This window comes from Parus major, chromosome 4, assembly GCF_001522545.3.
Source record: "Parus major isolate Abel chromosome 4, Parus_major1.1, whole genome shotgun sequence".
Taxonomy (NCBI): Eukaryota; Metazoa; Chordata; class Aves; order Passeriformes; family Paridae; genus Parus; species Parus major.
The window spans coordinates 51172003-51198017 of NC_031771.1; the positions used below are offsets into that span (position 1 = coordinate 51172003).

Below are 26015 nucleotides of genomic sequence, written 5' to 3' on the forward strand. Positions count from 1 at the left end.
CACAGCCGAGTCCCGGCCCCGGCCCCTCGGTGCCGCCGCGAACGGCCGCGCTCACACACTCAGACACACGCGGTACCCGTGCCTCCATCCCTCCACCCATCCATCTCTCCATCTATCCATCCATCCATCCATCCATCCATCTAGCCAGCCAGCCAGCCAGCCCCGCTCCCCCGCACGCACCGCGCCGGCCGCCGCCAGCGCGAAGCTGTCGGCACCGCTCCGCGGGGACAGCGCCGGCGGCGGCAGCGACCGCGCAAGAGGCAAGAGTTTGCGAGGGCTGCTCGTGCCTTCCCGAAGAGGTTTGGCACCCAGAGGATGGCTGGCTGCGGGCTGTCGGAAGACACTTGTTTTTCCTCCTTCTTTTACAACTACACCTCCTCCTGGGAGACCTCCTACAACCAGGTAAGAGGTGGCTGGTGCTGCGCGCTCGCCGCCGCTGAGCCCGCCGGGCTCCTCGGGGGAAAACGAAGGTGGTGCCAGTGTGTGCAGGAAGGGTCTGGAAGTGTTTCTGTTCAGCGCGTGTGTGCGTTGCGGGTGGGGGGGTTAAATCAGCCGAAGAAAGAAATGAGAGAAAAGAGCCTCTTCTCGTGTGCCTTACAGCCCCCTTCCCTCCGCCCCCGCCCCTCCCGTGAGGAAGAGGAGCGTGAGGAGGACTAAGGAACGAGAGCCGTAGCCCGCAGAGGGCTGTGTGTTGCCCGGGAGCAACTCGGGCTCAGCCGGGCAACTCGATCGGAGTGCCCCGAGCCTGCCCTCGGTTGCACTGAGGGACCGCGCTGAGGCAGCCGGGCGAGTTTGCCGGGCAGGGGGATCAGGGTGCGAGTGACAGGCTGCGAGTGAGAGGGACCCCCCCGCATCCGCTTCGTCCGCCCTCAGAAATGGCTGCATACGCATTCAGATCCGTAATTTCGGATCCTGCCTAGGTGGAAATAGTTCGGCTCACCCGTCTCTCCCTGTGATTCACCCCCGATCCCCCCTGCACGCACTTAACTTTGATGACTGTGCAATGCGGAGCGCGCAGCCGGGTAACGCCGGCCGGCTCTGTCCCTCCCGCCCGCGCTGGGGCTCGGGCAGCGGGGGGCGGCTGGCGAGGCGGTGGGGGAGAGCGGGGGGGAAACCAGAAATCGCGCCTCAGAGGTAGAGAGCTATTCTGGGAGCCTCCGAAGCGCCTTTAATTAAATAACTGTTGTAGTCTGCTGCCCCCGCTGCTTGTCTGGTGAAAGTCTACAGGCAACTGTCATTTATAAACTACACCGGTGTGTGTGTGCATGCGTGCGTGCGTGGGGAAGGGGTTTTCTGGCGCTGGCTTGACAAGAAAAGTTGGGCAGCGGATGGAAGCGGGCCGCAGAGCGGACGAGGGGCGCCCCGGGCTGTGCGGGCGGTGGTGCCCGCGGGGGGACGGGAGAGCCGGGGGACGAGGGTGGTCAGCTCCCCGCTTCCTCCCTGCGAGCCTGCTGAGCTCAGGGGAAAACGCGCAGCCCTACGACCCCAGTTTCCAGGAGCCTGAGCCCCCCAGACTGGCAGCTGACAGCCTGCGGTTACACCTCTCGCCGAGGCAGGGAGAAGCCGCCCGCACTTCCCTGCTCCGGGAGTTGCAAACGCCGAGCGGCGAGGAACGGGGCCGCCCTTCGGCAGCGGCCGGCCGGCGAGCCCGGGCGCGGTGGGGCTCCGAAGCCCTGACAGCCTGCTCGTCCGAGGCAGCGGAATAAATAAATCCGAATGTGTGTGTCCCGGGTGCGAGCGGAGCCCCGCCGGGTCCATCGCGGCAGGCGCCCGCCCCGTGCCGGGTACGGCTGCCGCCGGGTGTACCGCCCCGGCCGGGAGAGCCTTCCCGGCGGGGAACAAGTCAGGCCGGCGTGCGCCGAGGAGAGGGGGGCTCGTGTGGGGACCAGACACGCATCAAGCGTACAGCCAGCGCCGAAACGCCGTCTCCCAGGCGCGCCGGAGCCCCTGTGGCTCGGCGAAGCCATGCGGGGCCCCTCCGGTATCCCGGCGGGGCGCTGCGCGGGGACAGCGGCGCTCGGCCCGTCCGTGGCGGGGCCGGGAGGGCGCGGCCGGAGCCGCCGCTCGGGAGCGCGGCGGGGCTGCCCGGACCCCGGGCCCCGGCGCTCGGCGTGCCCGGGGCCGGCTCGGCGGGACTTGGAGCCCAGCTCGCCGCTCGCCGTGGCGGCCGGTGCTCCCGAGCCCGCTCGGGTGTGTGTTCCTCTGCACGTACCGAGGGCACACACCGGGGCCACTGTGCTTACATGAAACACAGAACGCGCGGTATCGTCCTGCTAAATGCCAGCCCATGCAAGTCCCTGGGATATAAGAAGGGCTCATGCCTGGTATAAAAGGCAGGCAGTCAAAGGGAAGACTCCTTTGAAACCATCAGAGGGGGAAAATGCTTAGGAACGCAGACAATAAAATCAGGTTTAAACCAGCTCCTTTATCTAAAGTTAGTTTCATTCTGTAGCGAAACAGTTCGGTGAAAGAATGTCATTGTGAAATGATAGGTTCCCTTACATCCCCTTTCAGGAGAGCAAGCCGTATGACAATGGAAGCAGGAAGAATTGCTGGCAAATCCAGAGTTGATCTGTTCTAAATACCACTGTTGAACTGTATCTAAGGGAAAACGCGGGAGATAATTCAGAATGCGGAAGGTCTATTTATAGCAGGACTATATAAACTGTAGGATATATACACAAAGTTGAATTAAATATGCATGATTAGGAAAGGTGTTCCGAAGGAGAAGGTGTAATCATTACATAGCATTACAACGGACGAACAGATGAGCTTGCAAGAGCTTACAGGGTGAAGATGAGAAGAATTTTTAAGACACATATTCTTTCTGGTGCTCGAGGCTCCTTTCTATTTTCATCTTTTGCGTATTATGTTACCATTTATATCAGTCAAATTCATCAGCTGAGGATTAGCGGTAGATGTTAGTCTGAATATGAAATCAAAATGAATGTGGGATTTTGCTGCACATAGATTTTTCTTACAAGTTTTAGCACTTAAAAAGGCAGACTTGGCTCAGACTTCACTGTCAGCCATATTTGTGTTTGTTTGTTTTTACCTGAATTGTGTTAAAAAAAAAAAAAAAGCTTGCAAACCGTTCCTTCTTGCTAAATTTAGCAACATAGCCGAAATAGAATTTGTTTTGTTTAAAACAAAACAGCAAACAGAAAAACTTTAAAAAAAAAGTGCTGAGATGAGAAGATGGGTTGACTACTGGAAAAATAGTTTTTTATTCCAAATCAATATGATGCACTCTCAACATCTCATACGAGGTAAAAGGATCCCTTGTATAATATCAATAGCGGCTCAGCCATAGCTTACTAAAAGAATCTTTTCCTGGCATCTCAAGGCTTTAATGAGAGTATAAGTAATCAAAATACGACTCAAAAATGGAACCAGTCAGGTTAAAGAGAACAGTGACTTCTAGAAGCATAACATACTGTCTGGCAGCTGTGAAAGGAGAGATACGATGTTTGCTTTATAATTCAGAGAGTTTGAGAGATATGATTAAACCTTTATATTTTTGGTACATTATTGCAGTTCTTTTTTAAGTACAAGCTTATATGTGTGATTTGTTGGTAATATTCTTGGAAGGAGCTTTTCCATTGCATATTAAATTTCAAAGTGCATCACAAAAAGGCTTGTATTGGAGAAATCATGTCTAGAAACTTTATGAAGTCTGTTTTGAATCAATTTCTTAGATAGTTTTCCAGAATATAAGGCTTCATATTACAAATAGGTGCATGTAGTTACAAACAAGACTTCACATTACTAAGGATAACCTCAAAAAGATTGAGCGTTCTCCTGAAGCTTGCTGAGTATTTTTATAGTTATTGTAGTACAGAGACTTAACCATTATGCTAAATTCCAGCTTAGGCAAACTTGTAGACTTAAATCCTGAGAACTTTGAACTGTGGTTGCATAAACTTACCTGTGTTGTCTTGCCAGTGTGTATAAAACTGAGATGAAGGAACGTCCATCAGATTTCCTGTTGATTTTTTCTGTAGTCTTCATTTTTAGACTGTCAGTCTACTTCTGGTTTTTCATTTTTGCCGGAACCTTCCTCAATACGTCTTCTGGAAATTCTCTTTACATCTGTTTCTTAATTAGTAGTCGTGAGTAAAGAACAGCTATTTCTCAGTACTGCAAAGAGGTATTCAGCCTTGCAAGAGGAATAATATTTTTCGGCATAACCTGTCTATGCTGAGCTGGCAGCATTATTTGTATTAATTATTTTTCATTCTCTGGTTCAGAATTGGATACGTTGTTGTGTTACTAATCTATGTGGTTGGGAAGTGCTTGAAAATAATTTGAAATGTAGTTCGTGAATGAAATTCTATGACTAATGCATGAATCTGGATACTTATTTTAATTTGACCTCAAAATCCTTGCAGTATAGAAGTCAGATGAGGAGTATGCTGCCTGATGGATGCCATTATTTCAGAGATTTTCCTCTGTAACTCTCAGCTGTGGACTTAGTAACTGGCACCATTTTCTTTGTCTGTGTGTTCAAACATAGCAGTACATTGCACAACATACAAAATGTATTCCGTGGGTATTAGTAAGTCAATGAAAGACAAAGCTAAGAGCCAGCCTTATGGTTTTACTCTGTCTTTACATGAGCAGGGACAGAAGTGCCCTAGTGTAGGTTTCTGCCAGTATTTTTGGGGAGATGAACCGTGTGTAGTATATTGCTTTTATGCATTTTTATTCTTTTATCTAGAGTATGACAAGTGGCCACTTCTCAGGGGCAATGGGCCAGAATATACTTGTTGACTTACTTTTCTTTCCATATTTTCTGGTTGTTTTTTTTTTTTGATTCTGTGTTATTTGAGTAGTAGAACGTGAAATCAATGCAGGTTTGGAAACATGCTAGGTTAATTTGTGTTAATGCCCTGCACATGTATAGCATATATGGAGTATGTCTGTGTTTGAAATTGTTGAATGAGAGATACCAATCTGTATAAGACTGGAAAGTGAACTATGGTTTTTGAAGATGTTTTTTCTTAAATGGAAAAAGACTCAGTCAATAGTTGTACATTATTTGGTGGTGAAAACCAATGGAATAATACCATCTTTCAACTGCAGTTACATTTTAACAGAGCCTGTAACACCTGTGCAAATTAAAATTAGGCTGTCAAAACTAAATTAGTTAAGAGTAAAATGAAATCCTGGTTTAATATTAACAGAAAATACTTCATAATTTTAATAGTCAATCATGGATTTGAAGTTTTTCTGACTCCAAGGGATGTTTGTGCACAAAACTGAAAAAATAGCAGTAAAAATGAAAGTGAAACTGAAGACACATATTTTCTTGACATCCCAGCAAAAGATAAATGATAAGATAATGAGAAAGATGTAGTTTATTAAACACAGATAGTGGACTTTATTAAAAATATTGTTAAACATGATTCTCTTTCTTTCAGAGATAAATGCCTAAATTGCTCATTCAAAACAGTAGCTTTGGAAAGTGTATTCTGATGGCAGGTTCATCTAACAGAAAAAAAGCACAGTTTAAAATGGGAATGAACCATTTTTTCATGCCCCAGAGAAGAGCAACTTAATAGTTACACAGTAGAGCACAATAGCACAAGTTTAAAGCATGTGCAGAAAATGGGCAAGATATTATTGTCATATCTTATTTTAGAGGGAAAACTCGTGCAGATTGTGAGTTACAGTTATGGCTGCGATGAGCTAATGCAGTTCAGTGCTTTATACATAAGATGGGATTTTCAAAAATACGGTTTTGTTCAGGAGAGAATGTCAGTAGTTCTAGCAATGTGTTCTGAAGGAAGAGGGCAGGGAGTTCTTAGCTGGTCAAATGTTCATGTGGTCTAAGCAGAAATGTAAAAGTGCAGGGTTTGCATTGGAATGAGAATGGGGTCATCCACCCTTTGTACTCATCATCAGGGAAGCAGAACCTTCTTCCAGAGAGACCATAGGAAATCAATGAGTACACTTTGCTAGTGTAGAGATAAATGTGTACTGCAGAAGGGTATTAAATATAAAAGGGCAGCAGTAAAATGATTTACTACATGAAGCAATGGAACTTTCTTTTGGTCACCTAAAAGGCAATTTTCATTTTTTGATAACATAATTATGTTTTTTTAATACTAATAACTGGAAAAGGCTGGCAGATGAGCTATTTTACATGGATTTGAGCTATACAATGTAAGCTAGGAAAGGCTTGATAAAAAATGGCAGCTTATTTACAAATATATACTTTTTTTTTTTAACATATTATCTGGCACTTATAATTTAGATCATAATGATCTGATCTGACTTACCAAAAGTTAATGGATTTTTTAATGTTTTTTTCCTGAGGCGGTATGTATGCCTGTGATCCAGTTTGTCTCGCCATGACCAGAAGGTATCACTGAGGGATACCAGCACAACGGATGCACATAGGAGAGAACCTGACGTACATTTAGGTGTAGAGGTTTAATGAAATGTGGAAGAGCAGGTGCACAGTCCTAATGTGTCGGTGGTTTTTTAATTTCCTATGATGTGTCTGTTTGCTGTGTGAGCAAAACTCCTTGTACATTTAAAACTTACAGGGCTGTAAAACTGCTAAAAAGGACAGAAGCCAAATAATTCTACAGTATTTTTTGTCTTAGACTCTGTCCTCTGTACAAGTGGCAGTTAAGATTCTCCTTCTGCTACATAGCTGTGTGTTACTGTCTCCTCTCTAAAGGTAAAATTAAGGTGAAGAGAGATTAATAGCAGAGCGACCCTTGCTCTGGTTATAGCACTTGTGACACTGGTGCTAATTTTGGAAGGAGAAATTGGGTATTTGCAGTTCCACGTGACCTAACTGTGACCCAAAATGATGAGAGGTGTGTCTACGCTAGCACTTTTCTTGAAGGCAGGAGTGTGCTGTGCTCATCCCAACACTGCTGTGCTTGGTGCTGTAGGCTGCTCTCATTGCAATTGATCAGAATTCCTTTTGGATAAAGCTGGACTGTGAGATGTGTTCTGGGATTACCCCTAGCGCACTTGAGCTACACATTTATATTCAGCTAGTGAGATGAGAGCAGGTCTAGGGTGAAGTTAAATAATCAAAGCGCACCCTCAAGTGCGTGGTGCAGAGCAGGTAGCGCAGACGTCGGATCCTCGGCACCAGCTGTCTGACTCTTTCCCGTTTTACAGTTCCACACTGCTTGCTGGTGCAGACAGCCCCTGCATCCAGTCGAGTTTGTCTAGCAGACTGCATGGAAGCCCATATTTGGGAAGCTGGTTGGAGACTTGTGGATAGAACGAGTGACCTGACATGCACCCTTATGTTGCAATCATAAGGCCATTATTCTTTCCCTCAAAAAGGGGTAGTTTGTGCTGGCATGAAGAAGAAAGGTTTGTTTCATCACTTGTAATGTAACATGAGCGAGTAAGAGGCACTGGTACTTTGGCTTGCAAAAGCTCTCTGCGTTTTTAACCCATTTTATTATTTGCAAGAGCAATTTAGTTCCTAATGTTAACAATGAGTGATTATGATTCTGTACTTCCGTTTACAGCACAAATTAGCATTTTGTTTTCCATTACAGCTTTTGAATGAGGAATTTAATGTATAATTTGCTGCAAATAGATGTTATCATCTCTTTGGATGTGAACAACCACATAAACTTGAGCAAATGATAAAAATGGAATCAATTACTTCTCAAATGGAAGTAGTTTACAAACCTTCACAAACAAAATGGCAATAGTTGGTGGTTATTGTAACAAATAATTAGATTTTTTTTAAAACAACATTTATTGAATTCTATTGACAATTTACTAATTGCATATAGAATATTTAATCATCCCCCTCACAAAATACATGTCAGAAAATATGTGGATTTTTTAAACTGTAGATTTCCTCTGTTGTGAAGCTTTTCTCATACTTTTACCTGTACAAATGTTCCAGAGGGGTAGCACTGGACCACAAATCATGCTGCTGCTGATTAGAGAGCTTCACAATACTCTGGAATTAGTAGATTAAGATTGAAATTTTGGAGGAGGGAAGAATTAAAAGTAAATGTTGTAGGCTGTATGAAAAGCCTGTTGAAAGTGATGTAAATTTTTCTGCCACTTTTGACCTCATGATCTATGTTGTGGTTATTAGAAGTATAAAGAAGAGAAGAGACATTATTACAGTTGCTAGAATGAGTGAATGCTGTCAGTCTCTACTGTAGGGGGAGGTAATATCTTGAACTTAAATGAGTTTCCTAGTTTGAATTTCACAAAGAAAGTTTTCCACTGTCAGTTGCTGCAATCTGTTTCTGTATTATATGGAGTTATTCATGCTTGGAAAAATACCAATCCACAGACAAAATCAGTGTGAGAAACAGCTCAGAATCACTCAATCTCTTCCCATTGCAGAGACTTTCTTCATATCACTAAAGGACATAATCCAAGTGTCATTTTCAACCCCTTCCTTTCAAAGAGGCTGTTTCTAAATTCTGATGATTTTCTACATACTGGCTTGCATATCTGTTTATTTCTGATCCCCTAAAGCTTTGACCTTAAAGTCACTACCTACATCATTTCCTGTTACTGTGAATTAATGAGCCTTTTTCTCACAGTCATCCCCAGTAACCCAAATGTATCTATCTGTTCTGTATACAATATAAGCCCTGATGGTACATAATGTCTTGATTGCCCCTACCTACTCTCTTACCCTTACTTAAAAGCACAAATTGAAGTCCATACTTTGTCTCATTTAGTACTTTAGGCTTTACACCTCTTGTCCTTTTAAAGCCTTTGCATAATTTAGTTTTTCCCTGTTTACCATTAATACCATCTCTTTTTGTTTCTGATGCTGGATTTGATGCTTGCTGGACTGCTTCCCTGAACAAACACTTTCTGCTGTCTCACATTTCCCCCTTTGACTCATTGAAGTCATGAGCCCATTGAGGAAGATTGTGTCTTTAAAGCCATGGTTTTCTAATTATTAAAAATGGGTAATCTTATTTTGCATTTGGAAAACTGTGGAACAAACTGAGCAAAACTCCACTTATGACTCTGCTGCATTTCACTCTATTCATCTGTTGCTTGTTTCCTTAGGTTGATGTCTGCTGCCATACTTGGATCAGTCTGTAGATCAGATGAACAATACCTTTTTATTCTTCTAATAATTTAAAAAAAAACAAAACAACTAATGATGTATTTTCTCATTTGCTTCACTCTACCAAACATTGAAGTTAATTAAGGGGGGGAAAAACAGACAGATAGGGAATAGTATAGCTAGCAATTCAGGGTATTCAGCCTTTTAGCCTTCTTGTGAGACCATGGAGCTTATTGTTTAAGATGGAGCTTTTTCCTAATTCTATTTTTGAGGCAGCTGTTGGTTATAAAAATTCACTTGCCTTCACATTTTGACTATGAGTCTGTTGATTTTTTTGGCTCATTTTTTGACTTTCAGAGCAAACTGACTTGGGCTAGAGCAGGTCAATGTTATGATACCACGTGTTTGCAGTGAACTTTTTTGAATCTTAGAATGTGTGTCTGGTGTAATGATTCCTGAAGGGCTGATGGAACTTTATTTTAGGAATGAGTGCATGGCTTCAAAAAACATATCCACAGTTGTCACAGGCTTCCTGGACTGAGCAATTCACAATGTCAGAGGTTTATTTGTATTGTAAAACTCACAAACTCACTCCAACAAGACAATTTACTTCAACCATTTTTTTTCTTTTTCTGTTTCTTTTTTTAATTATATTTTTTTGGAGTCTAACAGCACATTGTGAATTGATATATCTGCTAAACTTTGACTTGTCATTCATGATGTTTCTTATAATATCTGCCTGCTACCTCTCTGTCTCATAGTCTGCTTAGGCCTTGATCCAGCAGACCACTTATTGCTCACCAGTAAACACTTGGAAGTCAGGAGAACTGCCTTCAGGTTTAAAATGAATGTGTGGTGTGTCAGGGAATGAATGTGTTGGGGCCTTAAACCGTTGTACCTTGAGGGCAGAGAGCTTTGCTTCCATCTTGTTTTTCATGAACTTGCCATGGTTTGACTACATTAGAAGTAGTGATGGTAATGATGGTGGTGGGAGCAAGAAAGCAGCGAGGAGATCAAGGAGACCTGGTCATGGTAGAGGAAGCATGCCAGTTCCTCCGTGGCACTTCAGTCTCTCTGTTTTTAAAATGGTTTTAACAAATAAAGGATGATTATTCCCAACCAAAAAGCTGTGTGATTAAATGAATAGGTGGTGCTCTAAAAGGCAAAATTATGACAAAAAGCCTTCCATGAAATATATATGAGAGTGGGAAACTCCAGGTTTAAGGAAAAGGAAAAAAAACAAAGATGGCTGTAAACATGTAATGGTAAAAAAAAAAAAAAGATTGTAAGTAGGACATGCACACACTTAAATATTTAAGCCCTGTGAAACAATGAGAAAATGAGCTACTGACCAAATAAATTAGCAAAACAAAAGTAAGGTTGCACTCCCAGCCTTTTTTTATTTTCATCCAAAAGACTGTTAATTGCTGGAGGATTAGAATAATTCATATTCAAGGATAGCAAGTGATAACAATATGCAGAGCTTGGATGCTCCAGCTATACAAGAGACAGTGAAAGGAATACTTTTCTCTCTGTGTAATGTCAAAACCAAAAGGGGGGGGGGGGGAAGAAAAGGAGGGGGTTGTGTCTCTTTGATGTCACTTACAGAATAAGAATGCTGTAAAAGAAATAGCATAATCTTTTTCTATTTATCTAAGTCCTTTTTTTTACTAAAGAGTTAGGGCAGCATTGTTAATTGATTTTTCTGATGCTCATAATAACAGCTGTATTAAAAATAATTTACAAAGAATTTTTTTCCAGAAGCTGAGCCCTGCAGAATCTGTTGTAGAAAAGTGGGTAGAGAGTGGATTATTATTTTACATCACTGTTCTCACATAATTATAATCTACTTGATTGGTAAAATGCATGTTGCGCTTCTGCATTGTCCATTTTCAACCAGTGGTGTCTTTCCAATAAGATTTGTTGGTTTAATAGTAATAGCATCAGGATGTCTGGTGCCCTTTCAGTATAAATAAAGGTTGTCCTAACAGCTGCTCAGATTGTGCTGGCATAGGAGCCATCTTTGCTGGAGTGTCAGTTTTTGGCTAGAACATTTTAACACACTGGGGCTTTTTTCTGGTTACCAGTGGCTGAATCATGTCCAGCTGTGAAAACAGATGTGTGCCTTTTTTGGGAAGTAAAGTAAATTAGGGGCTGTTTATGAATTGTTTTGTTGTTTTTTTTTTTAACCAATACATTATTTTTTTATTTACTGTGAGGTTAGAGGATGCCTTTGGAAAGTAGATTGGGTTTTTTTATGAACATGAACTTGGACAAACAACATTAAAAATAAGATTTTGGGCATATCCATGACAAAAAGAACCTTTCCAATTGCACATTAGCTTCTAGAACAAAGTTAAAAATGAAAAGAAGAAGTACTTACTCTTTACAGTGATAACTAATAAAGTTGAGACAAAAATGGAAAATAAAAATGACTGCTTTATCTTGGTGCATGTTGTTTATTAATATTGCTATCTTGCCATTTTGAAAGGCAGCTCACTGTCATTTCAAATTTGTGTGGGCCAGCGTTTAACACACATCTCATTAAATTTTTTGTTTTTTTTCATCTTTGGCTTTCATCTGAAAGGAATTCTTCAGGTGAAAACTGGAAAATATTTGCTGTATTTCAGATACAGTTTTCTCCTTTGTGTTTAGTATAGTTATTTGTACTTTTAACATTGATGTCTGTCTATTTTGAAGTCTGCTCGTAGACACCCAGTTTTGTGGAAAAAAGAGCTTTTCATGTGAAGTAAGTTTTAGTTTTGTGATTTCTTTCTTTTACTTTTTGTTCATGATTGTTGCATAAAATAAATGGCAAAGATGGGAAAAACCAAACAGCAGCAATTGCTGTTAAAATTAATTAAAAAAATAAATTTGATAAATTGCAAAAATTGCTGTCAAAAATAAACCAAAAATAACTTGTTTAATTTATGTTATTCTTGTTGCAAATAAGTATCATATGAAATTGAAATCTGTTTATTTATTTATGCTGGGGCAGCACGATATATGGAGCAATGGCACCCCAAGTGTACAGAAGTGTCTCTGAAATTACCACTAAACCTCCATGTCTGAATGAACTATAAACTCATTGAGCAGCATTCAACTTTCCTAAGACTGTTGCAACTGTAAAATAGCAATGCAAGCATTTTTTGCTGGTTTTTTTTTTTTTTTTTTTTTTTTTTCTCCCCATGGGAAAAAAAAGAATATTTGGAAAGATCATGCAGGGACCATTGTAAAATACTTATATTTGTGGAGATCACAAACATACGTGTCTGTGAAACGACTGAGCTTCTCCCATGAGTAGATTGAGCTATAGGACTTATTTGATGCTAAGAGGGATGTAATCCCTCTTAGAGAGTCTCAGTGAAAGGCTTTGCATGTTTGGAAGAGTATGTTGCCTATCTTGGATTTGCAGAGAATGAGGAGATGATTTATTTCTAGTGGTTTTAGGTGTTTTCTGGAAGGGACATTGCCTATTACTTGAGCAGAATGAGCATTTGTTGGATTAGTAGTTACCCAGGATTATGAAAGGATGTGGCAGTGCTACCTGCAGTGCAGGTTTCTAAGGTCTAACATGTTAGGTTCCTATTTTTGGATATAATTTTGCCATATGTTAACTGTATGAACTGGGTTTTGCCACAGTTGTATGTCTCAAGCAAGGATTGTTTGGTCAGTTTTGTGTCTTTGTGTTGGGTTCTTTTATGCAAATATCAAGAAATGTGATTTTACTGTCCTCAGAAATGTTAGTAGATTAAAAAAAATGCAGAATTTTTTACTGCAATATATAATTAAATCTTGTTACCAGGAAAGGCAGTATAAAGTATAGAACTGTTTTTTTAATAGATTTGTTATTTTTATTTTTTCTTAGTGAAGATTATTAAGTATAAGACAAAAAGCAAACAAGAGAATGAAAGGACTGGCATATTGAGAATATTTTATAAAATATTAATTCTTTTGTAGTTTAGAAGATGTAAAGCAAAGTGGCAGCAAAAGTCAGAGCTGTATTTGATTAGAAATCAAAAGGTTATTAATAGTGCTGATTACTTCAGCTTAGTTATATCTGCTCTAGTATTACTCCTATTTGTTTGCAACACTAATCAACCTCACTGTAAGCCCTTATCTTTGACCAGCCAGAAGAAATCATAAAAGGAAATAATTGTTTAGCGAGAAAGACTTTGATAACAGCATGACTCTTGTGTGGGAGACAAGGAGATAACACTGTCTGAGTGAAACGATATAACCAGGGTAGCTAAGGTGATAAATTCTTTAGCTGTCTTGTCCTCAGCAATAAAATATACAGTATATTAAAGATGTCTTTTTAAGAATTGTTTTAAGAACTGATCATATTTGTGATTTGAATGTGTAGAGGAAATGGAAGAGATTTGGTTTTGAGAATAATACGATTTCATAAAGCCACAGATTTAGCCAGAGTTTGACCAGGTAATTGAGCCACGACTTACTATTCAATTATCTCTATTGAATTGAAAACTGTGCTTAGTGTTTGAGTTTGATTTGACCAAAATATTTTACAAAATACAAGTATTTATCTGAAGGAAGGCATCAAGCATTCAATAAAGCTTTTGCTACTTACTGTATTGGTTAATCATTCTCATTGTTTACTGTCTTTAGAAAGTCCTGGTTTTCATTAGAGTTGTTCAGAATTAATTTTCTAGGCAAAAGTTTTCTTTATGACTTGACCTGGTAGGTTGGGAAGCACTTCAGTATGTTTTTGTTCGTACCTACAAAAAGTACTTTTACTCAAGACACCAGTGTGTCTTTTTTTTTTTTTTTAGCTAATCAAAGTGACCTCTTTAAGACTCTTACCAGAGGACATTTTTTGCAGATTTCAAGTACATTTGCATAACTTCTCTGTTTTCCTTCCAATTTTTTGATTTCCCTTCAGGAAAATCAGATGCCAGAAGCACAAGATGGTATTTCAGTATTGGTCTCTACAATGCTGTCAGTACTACAGAGAGGAATTCATTTACCTGCTTCTCTTCGTTATGTTCAAGGTTCAAATTCATTTTTTGCTGCAGTATCACCATGACAGTTCACTTTGAATAACTTGTATACTCCAGTACTTGCTGAGTTAACTGAATCATGACTATCCAGAATATAGTCTATCACCCTGTACATGTGTTACATTTTCTCTTCATTGATCTGCACCTTACTGCTTTATTTTCTCCAAACAGGCTCAAGAGTGAGCAAGCAAGGAAGAGTCAAATCCATGTGTTTTAGCGTTGGTGATTGCCTATAGTGCTGTAATCTGCAGTCAGGTGTGCTAAGGAAGTTACCACGCCAGTTGTTCACCTTTGCTGCCCCATTGCATTAGTGTGACTTTGGGACAGAAGGCTCTCCATCCAAACTGTCAAGCTTAACTGCTCACTCATTTGCTCCCTAACCTTGTTCTTTTAAAATAACCTGAACTAATACAACATTGAAAAAATTCTACTGTTATGAATCTTTACAACAGCAAGCAAACTTGCCTTTATTTTGAACGAGCTTGGGTAGAGTACAGTAGTGATGTGCTGTCATGCTGGGTGATTGTCAAGAAGTGATGAGCAGCTAGAGGTCTGTAGGGGTGGTAGCCTGGGTCAGCTGCAGCCTCGAGAGACTCACTGAATTCAGCCTGTTTGCTGTAAAAGCACTAAATTGGGAGAGGTACTAAGTAAATAAGAATGAAGAGCTTTTTCTGGGAAAGATTTGAGATGAGAACATTTGGAGGGGTTTTTTTTTCAGTAGGTGTGGATTTTTTTCCTCACTGAAGAGTATCAGTTTTCTGTTGGTGTGTGTTGAGGTTGTGATTTTTGTTTTTTCCCCTGCCCATTTGCAAGGAGGTAATGATTTTGAGTGATCAGTTTTTTGAAGCTCAGCTTCAGACATCTTAAATAGGGCTGACTTTCAGCAGCTAATTGTTTAGTATTTACTGAATTTTTGACATTTTTGAGCAACCAAATCTTAAACAACAAGAATCTATGTCTCTTGACATGCGTGCCTTTGATATTTAATGTGTGAAGACAGCTTGCAACCAGATTTCAGGGAAAGCTGTATGGAAACCTTGGTAGGCTGGATTATGCAGAGAATTGCCAGTAGTCACAGAAATTGATTACTGTAACTGATGCCTCTTTTTAAATAATGTATGTTTATGATGTTTGTAAATCACAGGCAGGACTTTGAAGACCTGCTGTATAAGTTTTTGGAAACAGACCTAGCATGGTCAGTTTCTTATGTAGTTCCACATGCCAGGGTTCTGTTTCCCAGTCTGATTTGATGACATATATTTTGCTTGCAGATTTTTGTAAGCTGAAACTGAACACTGGAACAGGCCTGTCCTGATATATGTGTTAAACTTACATGAGATAAAACAGCCTGAAATAGTTCCCTTTAAACTATCAGTGAACATGAAGAGTTTTGATTTGGCAGTGACGACTGTATTTAGAGCTGAGCCCAGAGGACTTAAGGTAACATTTGTCAAAGGCATGCTTTCTGAAGGTGTATGGATGTGAGAAGTAAGGTGCCTTTCAGACTTCAGTAAAGTTCTCCTAAAATATGTAGTGCTGTGTAGGAATATTTGAGATAGTTTAGAATTAACTAGCTCAAATAACAAAGGCAACAGAGGTAGGTTGCACTTCAGTCTTCCGGTGGATTAGTTACTGCAGGCTGGCCAGTGTGTCAGTGTACCTTCATCCTGTCTGCTGTCCACATCACAGGATCACAGCCTCATTAGGGCTGGAATGGCCCTCTGGAGATCAGCCAGTCCAACCCTCCTGCCAAGGCAGGGTCACCTAGAGCAGGTGACACAGGAACACATCCAAGTGGGTATTGAATGTCTGCAGGGAGGGAGACTCCGTGGCTTCTGTGGGCAGCCTTTTCCAGTGCTCTGCCACCTTCAATGTAATGTTCTTCCTCATATTGAGGTGGAACTTGTGATTTAATTTATGGCCATTGCTCCTTGTCCTGCTGCTGAGAACCATGGAAAAGTCTGGCACCATCCTGTTGGCACCCACCTTGGAGATACCTGTATGTATTGATGGGATCCCCTCTCAGTCTTCTCCAGACAAAACAGGCCCAGCTCTTGCAGTCTCTTCTCAGAAGAGTGATGGTCCAGATCCCTCATCATCTTTGTGGCCTCCACTGGGCCCTCTCCAGTAGCTCCTTGTCTTTTTTGTATGGAGAAGCCCAGAACTGGGGACAACACTCAACTCAACTGATGTGGCCTCAGTAGAGCCAAGCAGAGGAGCAGGATTCCCTCCCTCAAACTGCTGGCCACACTTTTCCAAATGCACCCCAGGATCCCGTTGGCCCTCCTGGCCACAAGGGCACTGCTGGCTCGTGGACTTACATTCCCTGAAGAAAAAAGGGTTGTTGACAGGTCTAGGGTTTCAAATTTTTTTTTTTTTTTAAATGGTTAATCTGGCTTTAAGCCAAAATAAACGTGCACATTGAAATGCCTAATTTATGTTAATTTAGATGTATTTGTCTGCGTAGTAACCCTAAATACTCTAGTGTGAAGCAATAGAAATTCCATCTACAACATTTTCTGCAATAACTTTCATATGTGTGCTTTAATGAAGTTCTTTATGTAAGAGAGATGATTACCTTTGTATTGTGAAGCGCACAGGCTTCAAATGAGCAAAAAATAGATAATTCTCTGAAACAGAAGAGATATACACCATAAAAGTAACTAACTCAGAGTTAACTTAAAGAGTGGCAAAATGTGTTTAAAAGAGTCATGTATAGTCAGTGCTCTGGTAGAGGAGAGTGCAAAAATTTCCATTTTTATAAATTAAATGTTAGGGTTATTAACCATTGGAGCAGGCTTCCAGGGGAAGTGCTTGAGTCACTATCCCTAGAAAAATTTAAAAGATCTGTAGATGTGGTGCTTAGGGACATGATTTATTGGTGGACTTGGAACTGCTGGGCTAGTACTTAGACTTGATGATCTTAATGGTCTTTCCCAGCCTAAATGATTCTGTGATTCTGTGAAAGTTTTAAGCATTGTTTCTGTATTTTTTGTTCTCCCCAGCAACTTCCTTTTTCAGGAATAGCACAATATGTGGCATTTAGTGTTTAATCTCTCTTTTGTTTTTAAACAGGTCTTCTTCAACTGGTAGCAGCTTTAAGAATTATGTGAGGAGAATTCTAGAAATAAAAGCAAATGAGAGAAGACAATGTAATGATGCTTTATACTTATATGTAAGTTTTCTGTCATTTGGAAACTCAAGGGCTCTTGCTTTTGGTTGCCAAATGTTAGGCTGATTGCTTTCAAGGTGAAGCTGCACTATGCTGCTTTGAACTGATACTGCATGATTAGGGTAATAAGTAAGTACCACTTAATTGGAACAGGCCTGATCAGAAGACATTCCAGGTAACTGATTTAAGCCAAACAATACTTAATTGCAGTGAATGTTGCTTAATGGGTATGATAATTACATGCATTGGGGATACCTTCAAATGATTCATTGGTGGTTGGGTCTTTTGTGTCTGCCTCACTGTTGGCTCTTTTTCCTGTTACTCAGAACAGCTTTCAGTGTCTTCATAAATAGCCATGATTCATTCAGAAAGCAGATAAAACCATGCTTGGCTTTTAATAAATCAGCAGTCTAAAATCAGCTTGTTTAAAATCATGATGTCTCTAATGATTTTTGAGGACTTTTTAATATTGTTTTCAGGATTTTGAACTGCTGGGTTTGCTCTTTCAATTTTCTATGTGATCAGGAATGTTAGAAATTGAAATAAGAAAAGACAAGTCACATAATTTCTTGGCTTCTGGATCAAGGCAGGCTCTAACATAATGAGACTTACTAAATCATAGAAGTTGATATGTTCTCTGCCCTTGGCAAATAATTAACTTGCTTTATTTCTGTCATATTTTCTTTCCAAGATTGCTTGTTTTCTTCTGCACAAACCTACCTGATGTGCTGCAAAATGCACTTTACAACTGGGGAACCCTCCCCCTTTGTAGCTGGACAAAGATAAAACCTGGTCCTTTTCCCACTCATTCTCAAACTTTGGCTTGCAAGTGAATATTTGCACCTTCATAATTTAGCCTTGCTCTGTCTACTTTCTCTGCTGGTTTATCATCAGTATAGGTTGCTGATGTTTTCAGCTTCAGCTGCTTTGTATCTGTCCACTTTTTCCATACACATTTTTGTACTTCTACACTGAATTTTTTTTGGGCAGACCTGGACATATATATGTGTGTATATATATATATATATATGTATATGTATATGTGTATATATATATATATATATATATATATATATATATATATAGTGGAGATATTCAGTGTTTTCTGATTTAATCTGGCAGACAAGAGTTTGCTTCTGATGCTAACATTAAAATTAATTTTTAATTCCAGAAATCTCATGCTTCCATATTTTTCAGTGTTCTGTCTTGTTTGTTGAGTGAACATGTTGGGTTAACATAAGTAAAAATGTTTCAGTTTAAAAGACTTAAAATATTTCCATTTATTCTTTCCAGGTTAATGATTGCTTTTGTGTTCTTTCCCCCCATACTCCCCACCTCACTACATCCAGTCTACATGTGGGTAGATTTTGACAGTGGCCCCTGCAAGAAGTGATTTCCAGTGACAGGAACATGTTGAAGACATTTTCATTATTTAAAAAGCAGACATGTTTCTCTGTCAGCAAATTTGCTGCACATATGAAAGTGGGATGGTGTTTTTATTGGGAACTTGAAGAACACTATATATATATTACAGAGACACAGAACCTTCTGAGCTGGAAGGAACCACAGGGATCATCAAGCTTTTGGGAGAACGGCCCACGCAAGGATCAAACCTGTGGCCTTGGCATTATTAGCCCAATGTTTTTATCAACTGAGCTAAATCCAGGGCCTTAATAACCCTTGTCAAAACTGAAAGGATCCCTCAGGTTTGCAGGATTACACTTCCTCCTGTCCTTTCATTTCTCATTATCTCTTCCCTTTTGGAATACTTTAAGGGGGGAATTTAGGTTGGCATAAAGAAAAGGTGGCATAGGAAATGTTGTTGGCAAAACCAGAACTACCTGTCTCAAGAGAGGCAAAGTTGTCTCTGTTGACTTCAGCCACAAGCAGTCAACATATTGTTTTGTAGCTATTTGTTTAAAGTGGTTGAGAATATTAAATTTCATCTACTTTCATTTACTTTGTATGAAAAAAAAAATAGAAATATGAAACATCAGGAATGTTGAGAAGCTCTCAGGTATTGTCTAAATGACCTTCTTTAAAGTGACTAAAAGTTGGTACCATTTTCCTGTAAATTAAATTAGAAATTAAACCAAAATTACTTAAAACACACTTAGCATGATCGCTTAGCTCACGGAATTTGATGTCTTTAAAGCATATTAGTGAGATCTAGACCCTTGTTTTGCTAGGCATTGTACTTACTAATATAATCTCTTTTAAGTCAAGGACTCATGTTAAAAAAAACCCCAAACAAGTAAATTAAAAAATAAGAAAACCATAAATGTAATTTAAATCATAAATCAAATATTGCCCATATAATAGCCTATTATTCTAGTTCTCTGATGTATAAAGAAACACACATTTTTATCACAGCATGACTCTCACTTCAGTGCAACATAAATGCAATTCTTTCATCAGTAATTTCCATATATATATACAAATCTTGAAGTAAAAGCAGTCATAAAACACACCTGAATTAGATCTGTTGAGCAGTCTGCAGAATATATATACTTCTTTTTCTGAATAACTGGTTTTATATTTTTTCCCTTTTGCTGTATTAAATATGATTTAAGGACAGCAGTAATTTTAAATATTTTGAGTAAAATTAGGAATAGTTACAATGTTTCTCATTCGGTAACAGATTTTAAACTAAAGGTCACAATTTTTGGAGAGTTAAAAAATAAAATCGATTGTTTTAAGCTAGCAGAGGTATAAAATAGTTGTAGTGAGTTTAAAATATCAGGCCAGAGTACAGCTGATGTGGGTGGAGTTGGCTGATTTGTGCTGAGGACCTACCCCTCTGCAGACAACAGGAGTTCCTTGTGGGTTTCCTCTTGTTTACAGTGGGAATTGTAGCTGGACAGAGCCTTTTGAAAGCTGTGTTATGTGAGAGAGAAGGTAAGTGCTCTCATGAAACACTAATAAGGATGTAAGAAAAGACACAAAGGGTTGTGTGGAAAAAATGGACAAATGGGCCATCTGTAATATTAGAGACGCTACTACTAGATTCTAGTAGTGTTCCTAAAGTCATAAATTGATAATGCTGTTAGTGTTAGATGCCAGAACTGCTGCTGGTGTCCAACAGCAGGAGTGATTTTCCCACTGGGAAAAAGTTCTGCTGTCCCTGTGGAGAGAAGTGTAATAAAAATATGGAAACCAGTGAATTATGTTGTTGTTTGGAAAATACTGACATATATCTTACACAATGCCTGCACTGTTGCATTTCAAACATGTTCAGATATGTAATCTAGAGCAAATTAGGAGAGTGTATTGGACTGTTTTGTGTTAGTCACTAAGATGATATGTAGAAGGGCATAAAAAGGAATGGACAGGATGCAGACAAAGTATTTGAGCTGTTGATAGATAAAGGATAAGTAAGAGTGATGTCACCCCTCAAGCAGGAGAATGCAAAAAGTGTTGTCTTCATGGACAAACACAGCTCTGCTTAGTGGTATAGTTTTCTTCAGTAGCAGACCCAGGCATATGTAGGCACCCTCTTAAAATGGGACATGCACAAATGCCCAATGAAAGATAGTACCTGATAGATCTCAGCCTGCAGATATCCTAGAAGATATGATGGGTGAGTGCAGGCAGGTAGGGAAAGCAAGGGACAATGAAACAGTCATTTCTAATCTCTGTACTGTATTGGTCCTGCTGTGAAAACAGGGCAGAGACCTGTGTTCCTGAGGACCTGGTGCTGCTTATAGCAGTTGTTTTCTCTTTGACATGAGTGGAGTTGCTTGGGGAATGTGTCAGAACTGCTCAAACTTCTTTTAGAAAGAGCATTGACAGAGCCCCAAGACTAAGTCAGCACCTCCTTGTACCAATGGTATGACTAAGACTTGTGTCAATATAATAAATGCCTCAGTAAGGCAAGCAAAGTTGGAGAGATGTCGTAGGACAGCAGGTGAAATAACAGGTCTCTATACTCTTAAAAAAGTATTGAAGTGACTAATGATAATTTGCTTGTGGCTATATATACTTTAGAGCAATGAATCAGAGCATTCCACTAACACTGTGTAGTGTATTCCTTTGCAGCTTGAACTTCTGTATTGTTCTAAAACAATGTGTCTAACTTTACAGAAGGTATCTTTTATGTGTACTGAAGAATTGCTGTCTGGCTTCTGGGAAAGCAGTCTCAATTAAATCGGGCAGGAGGAGGTCACCTTGGGTCATAAACTATGTGCAAATCCTAAAACCATTCAGACTTTTCCAGAAGTTTTTTATACCAACAAGTGTCAGGTAAAGTAGTGAATCTATTTGATTCCATTTCAGACTTTTGTAAACAAATAAACTGCGACCCCAGTCTGATAATATGATAGTATACAAAAAATCCAATCAGCATGTATATTCCTTTTGCTTTTTTTCCCCCTGATTAGTTAAAAAATTCTCAACTTTTTTCATGTTTATAGCAGGTAAACTCCCTGCATTACGAACCTGACAATGTAGTGTTACACAAAGAACCAAGTTAATTTGGGATATTGTCATACTAGAAAAGGATGAAAATATTGTGTGCTTGACAGCAGATAATCTGGTGACATTTGGGTAACTTTGTTTACCACTCAGGAGGTCAGTGCAAGCAGCTAAGCAGTTGGTTCCACGTACAAATAAGTAGATCCCATGTGGCTAAATGACAGTGACAGAGCGTCGCAGATTGGACCTCATTTTTCATTTCCTGCTTTTAGAATAGTTCCATTCAAATCCTTTCCTTTTTTTTTAGGATTTGATATATTGCAACCCATGTGTTTGCGAGTTAAATAATGAATATCTGTGAAAATTAGGTATGAGCAAATCAAGTGGAGAGGATTTGGAAAATGTAAAATGGTTTTTAGATTCACAGAATTTTTATCAACTTTTTGAAAATATTTTTTCACTCCCAAGAAAAAGCACTATATTATGTCCAAGAAACATCAGTTGTGGCAGGGATGGGGGGGGTCAAGGGGAGAAGAATGGTTTTATCTGAATAAAAGGTCTGTGCAGATGCTGAAGAAAACGAAAGATGATGTTGCATGGCAGAATTAATCTGTTTCAGCAAGTATATATGCTGTAGATGGAGTAGCAGCTGAATTGCTGTAGAAATTAATTTGCTCCACACAGAATAAGTTGAATAATTTACTAGAATAAACATGCAGGGCCATGATGGGAAGCCATCTATTTGGTGTGTCTGTAAAGAGACGGAAAATGAAAGTAGTCTTGTAACTTGCTTTTTGCAAGAAGAGAGGGAAAGCATAAAAAGATTTCTTGGGCTGTGTGTGTGACAGGATGGGGAAGCAGGATGGAGAGTAGCCACTCTGCATGCTGCCATTTCATGCAAATATGGGTATGTAGGAAAATGGACTCAGCTCTGGCACCTGACAATATAAAGGAAGGGTGTTTAGTGTTGCTGCTCAGTGGGGGTTTCTTTTGCCGGGAGGAAGGAAGAACTGGAATCTTAACAAATCTGTGCCTGGAGCAGAGCACCTGTACTGTTCCTTGCACAGGACCCGTGACAGTTGTATCTGGGTTCTGCAGGATGACCACAAAGCTTGTATGGTTACTGCCAATAATAGTGGTGTTAAATGAGTTAGAATAATTTACAAATGAAAAAATGTGCTCTAATTTTGTTTTCCTTCTCAGTGAAGTAACAGACTGGTCCTGGTCTCCAGCAGAAGCCTGAGAGAGGGGGTATGACCTCCTTATACATGTGGTCTGTGAAGTGAGGCCTTCACGTGCCATCCTGACTAGAGCAGTGTGCTGGTGCATTCCCAGTCAGTGGGAATGGGACATCAGCATGCTGGGAAGCAGCAGGAACAGCCTTGCACAGGAGAGAAAACTCTGATGGTTTTCATGTGGTTGGTGTCAGAAGATGCTCGTGTCTTATGCAAAGTATCGAATGGTTAATTTCCATTGGGACCAATTGAATCAGTGCATTGTTAAGGAGATAGAAACCTCACTTCTTTTGTTATAGCCTGATGTCACATCAATAACCACACATGCAGCTGTCCTCAGTTTTCTCTAAAACATTTGGCTGTGCATGTAAAACATATCCTGTGAGGCGGAAAGTTGTTGTGGTGTTGGAGAGCTTTTTTGGCAGCTGGATTTGGATAAGTGTACGTGTCTGAGGTGGAATTCATCTTGGGCAGTGTTATCCAGGAGTCTATATGCAGTTGTTTGAGCTCCCTTTGTAGCCTCAGAAGAAAGAAATGTATCCATAGGGTGACTGACCCTCAGCCAGTGGTTGAATTTTAATGCACTTGTTAAAATGCATTACTTCTAGATGGGTGAAGATGACATAAAATATGCCTTTACTGATATCACAGCAAATGGTTTCATCACAGCCAGTAGTTGAACTGGGCACTGTTAGCGTGTTTGCCATCAGATGCATTATAACAGGCATTTTAGGGGTAAGAGCTGATGTTGCCACTCTCGACTCCATGCTAGTAATGTTGGCAGAAATACTCTCTGAAGCTACATAAATGTCTCTGTTAATGATCACAGTCTGGTTTTCTGACTTGGTAACCTTTCCCACCATACCAAGCAATTTGGAATTTGGGCTTGCATAGGGACAGGTGAATTAGTTTGTTCTAAGTTGGCAAAAGGGATATTTGGGGTATTCAAATATGCAGGTCTTCAAATTCTTGGTTTCAGTAATTGTAGATATGTACCATTTTCCTTCTGCATGTTTTGCTGTTGAAAGAGGAACAGCCAGATTTCTTCTGCTGCTGATGCCTGTAAAATTCTGACTCACAGAACTGCTTCTCTAACCACTGCTGGGAAATGAGTTCAGTGGGGTGGTTGATGGAGCAGCTGCTCCCTGTGCCTTGCCCAGCTGAGAAGATTATTCTGCTGTCAGTTGATTTGCCTTTCCTGCCTACCCAAAGTTCTTCCACTTCGGGTGATCATCTTCTGGTGAATTTGCAAAGCCTTATACCTTGGATCCATTAGTGAAGCAGACTTTCTTGTGCACACTTAATTTGTTGTGCCCTCATGAGAACAGTTTCGTGCTATCCACGGCTTATGATTAGTCTGGCTTTTGAAGGCTGATTCAGCAGGCATATCTCCTATAGTAGTCTCAAGTGCAGCAAGTATTATGCATATCTGCTGTATCAAATTCCATGGAGCTTGTGGGTGGTTTGGAAATACCAAGCTAAGCAGTTTTTGAGCACAGCTTGTTTCTGTAGATGAAGGCACAATAGCTTCTACAAAGTACAGCTTTTAATTTTTTTTTGTCATGTACACTAATCAGTTTAGAAGTAAGAACTTTTGGTGAGAACCACTCTTCCTTTATGATCTTGGTGATGTAGGAGAACCCAATTTGCAGTGTTCAGGAGTTGCTAGAAAACAGGTAAGTAGAAGATTGCAAAGGCTGAAAGGCAAGTGCCCTTACAGAGATGTACGGCAAGTTTTAATTTTATGTGTACATAGATCTATATGTGTGTAGTGATTCCACTGTATAGCATTAAGAGCTTAAGGTTTGCCTCAGATTATATTGAACTTAGAAGAGAGCTGGTAGCTCTTGATAATGAAGAAATACCTGTGAAGGGTATTTTTTAGTTTCAGTATGAGGAATGATGACATACAGTTTTATTTTGTATAAGATCAGTGGCTCCATGAAAGGGTCCTTGTCTTTTTTTTTTTGTAAGTTTGTGGTAAACTACTATAAAAAAAAAGTGTACAAATGGACTTTCTTTTTTAAGGTCAGGCTTGTAGTTTTAGAGGGTCATTGCTACTGTTTAGCTCTGTTCTCCCTACTCGCATTTACTGCTGTTTATCATGTCTTTTCATATCCTTTTACTTTTCAAAAGGGAAAGCTTCGTGTGCAGTTAGCATGTTGTTCCCTATGAACCTGTGAACAAGTAATACCAGTGGCAGGAAGGGCACAGGTCACAGTAGTATGACAGGGACTTGTTTTACAGTCTCTCTGTGATCTGAATGCAATGAGCAGTAGAAGGGAATGTAGCATGGGTAGTGATTCTTTATAATTTTTTCCTTATTTTATAAATCCATTAGCTCCATAGGTGCTGTGTCTTGCAGGAGGAGCTGAAGGCAGGTGTGGGTAGTGTTCCTGAAGGTGGAGGCACATTGCCAGAGCACAGTTCTGTGTACATCTCTCTTGCTGTGTTGTTAAATGCTGTGTTGTTAAATGCAATAGTTTGCAGGGAACAACTTGTGCTCCTTCAAAGAATCTTCACCTAGGAATTCTTAACAATTCCCTGTGTTACCTTTGCATCTGATTGCACATGTGTCAGCCTTTCTGCTGAAAACAACAGTCTGGAGGTAGGACAGGGCAGAATTGCAAGCTTGCTTATGTTATATATAATCCAGTTGGTTTGTAATGCTCCTCTGTAACCAGCTGATGTTTCTTCTTTGAGCAGCAATGTTTGATCGGCATTAGACATTTTTGCTTTTGCTTATTGTGAGATCTGACAATACCATCGTCCCTGTTGTCCTTTTGATGCTTTTGCGAAAATCCTGGAGTTCGAATACACACCATTTTTGTGAGTCTGACATCTTTTTTTTCTCCTCAGGTGCGGTGGACTTGTGAGAAGAAGCATTTCTTTTAGTACAGGGATGCAAGTTCAGAGGAATGCCTGTTATGGCAGTATTACAGATGTGTCAATGGGCAATTCCAAGGAACAGCAGGGCAGTACTTTCAGTAGAACAACAGGTGATAAAGCACACATAAAAGAAGAAGAACAGCTTTGTAGAGTAAGTTCTTCCTGAACTAAGCAAGATATATTGGCAGTGCCTAATTGCTGTATTAATTTGGAGGTGAGAATTGATTCTGTATTTCCATATTCTGATG

At 40.1% G+C, this 26015-nt stretch overlaps 1 protein-coding gene across 1 annotated transcript in view; it reads left to right on the top strand.

Annotated features, from left to right (window-relative positions):
• The first annotated feature begins 24 nt into the window (after positions 1–24).
• The window catches only part of PPARGC1A (PPARG coactivator 1 alpha), a 365445-nt gene continuing 339454 nt past the window's right edge, over positions 25–26015 (top strand). Inside the window, exon 1 of the mRNA XM_015625124.3 lies at positions 25–402. Within this exon, the coding sequence (XP_015480610.1) occupies positions 316–402 (87 nt within the window). The 5' untranslated portion in view covers positions 25–315. The remainder of the gene's footprint in view (positions 403–26015) is intronic.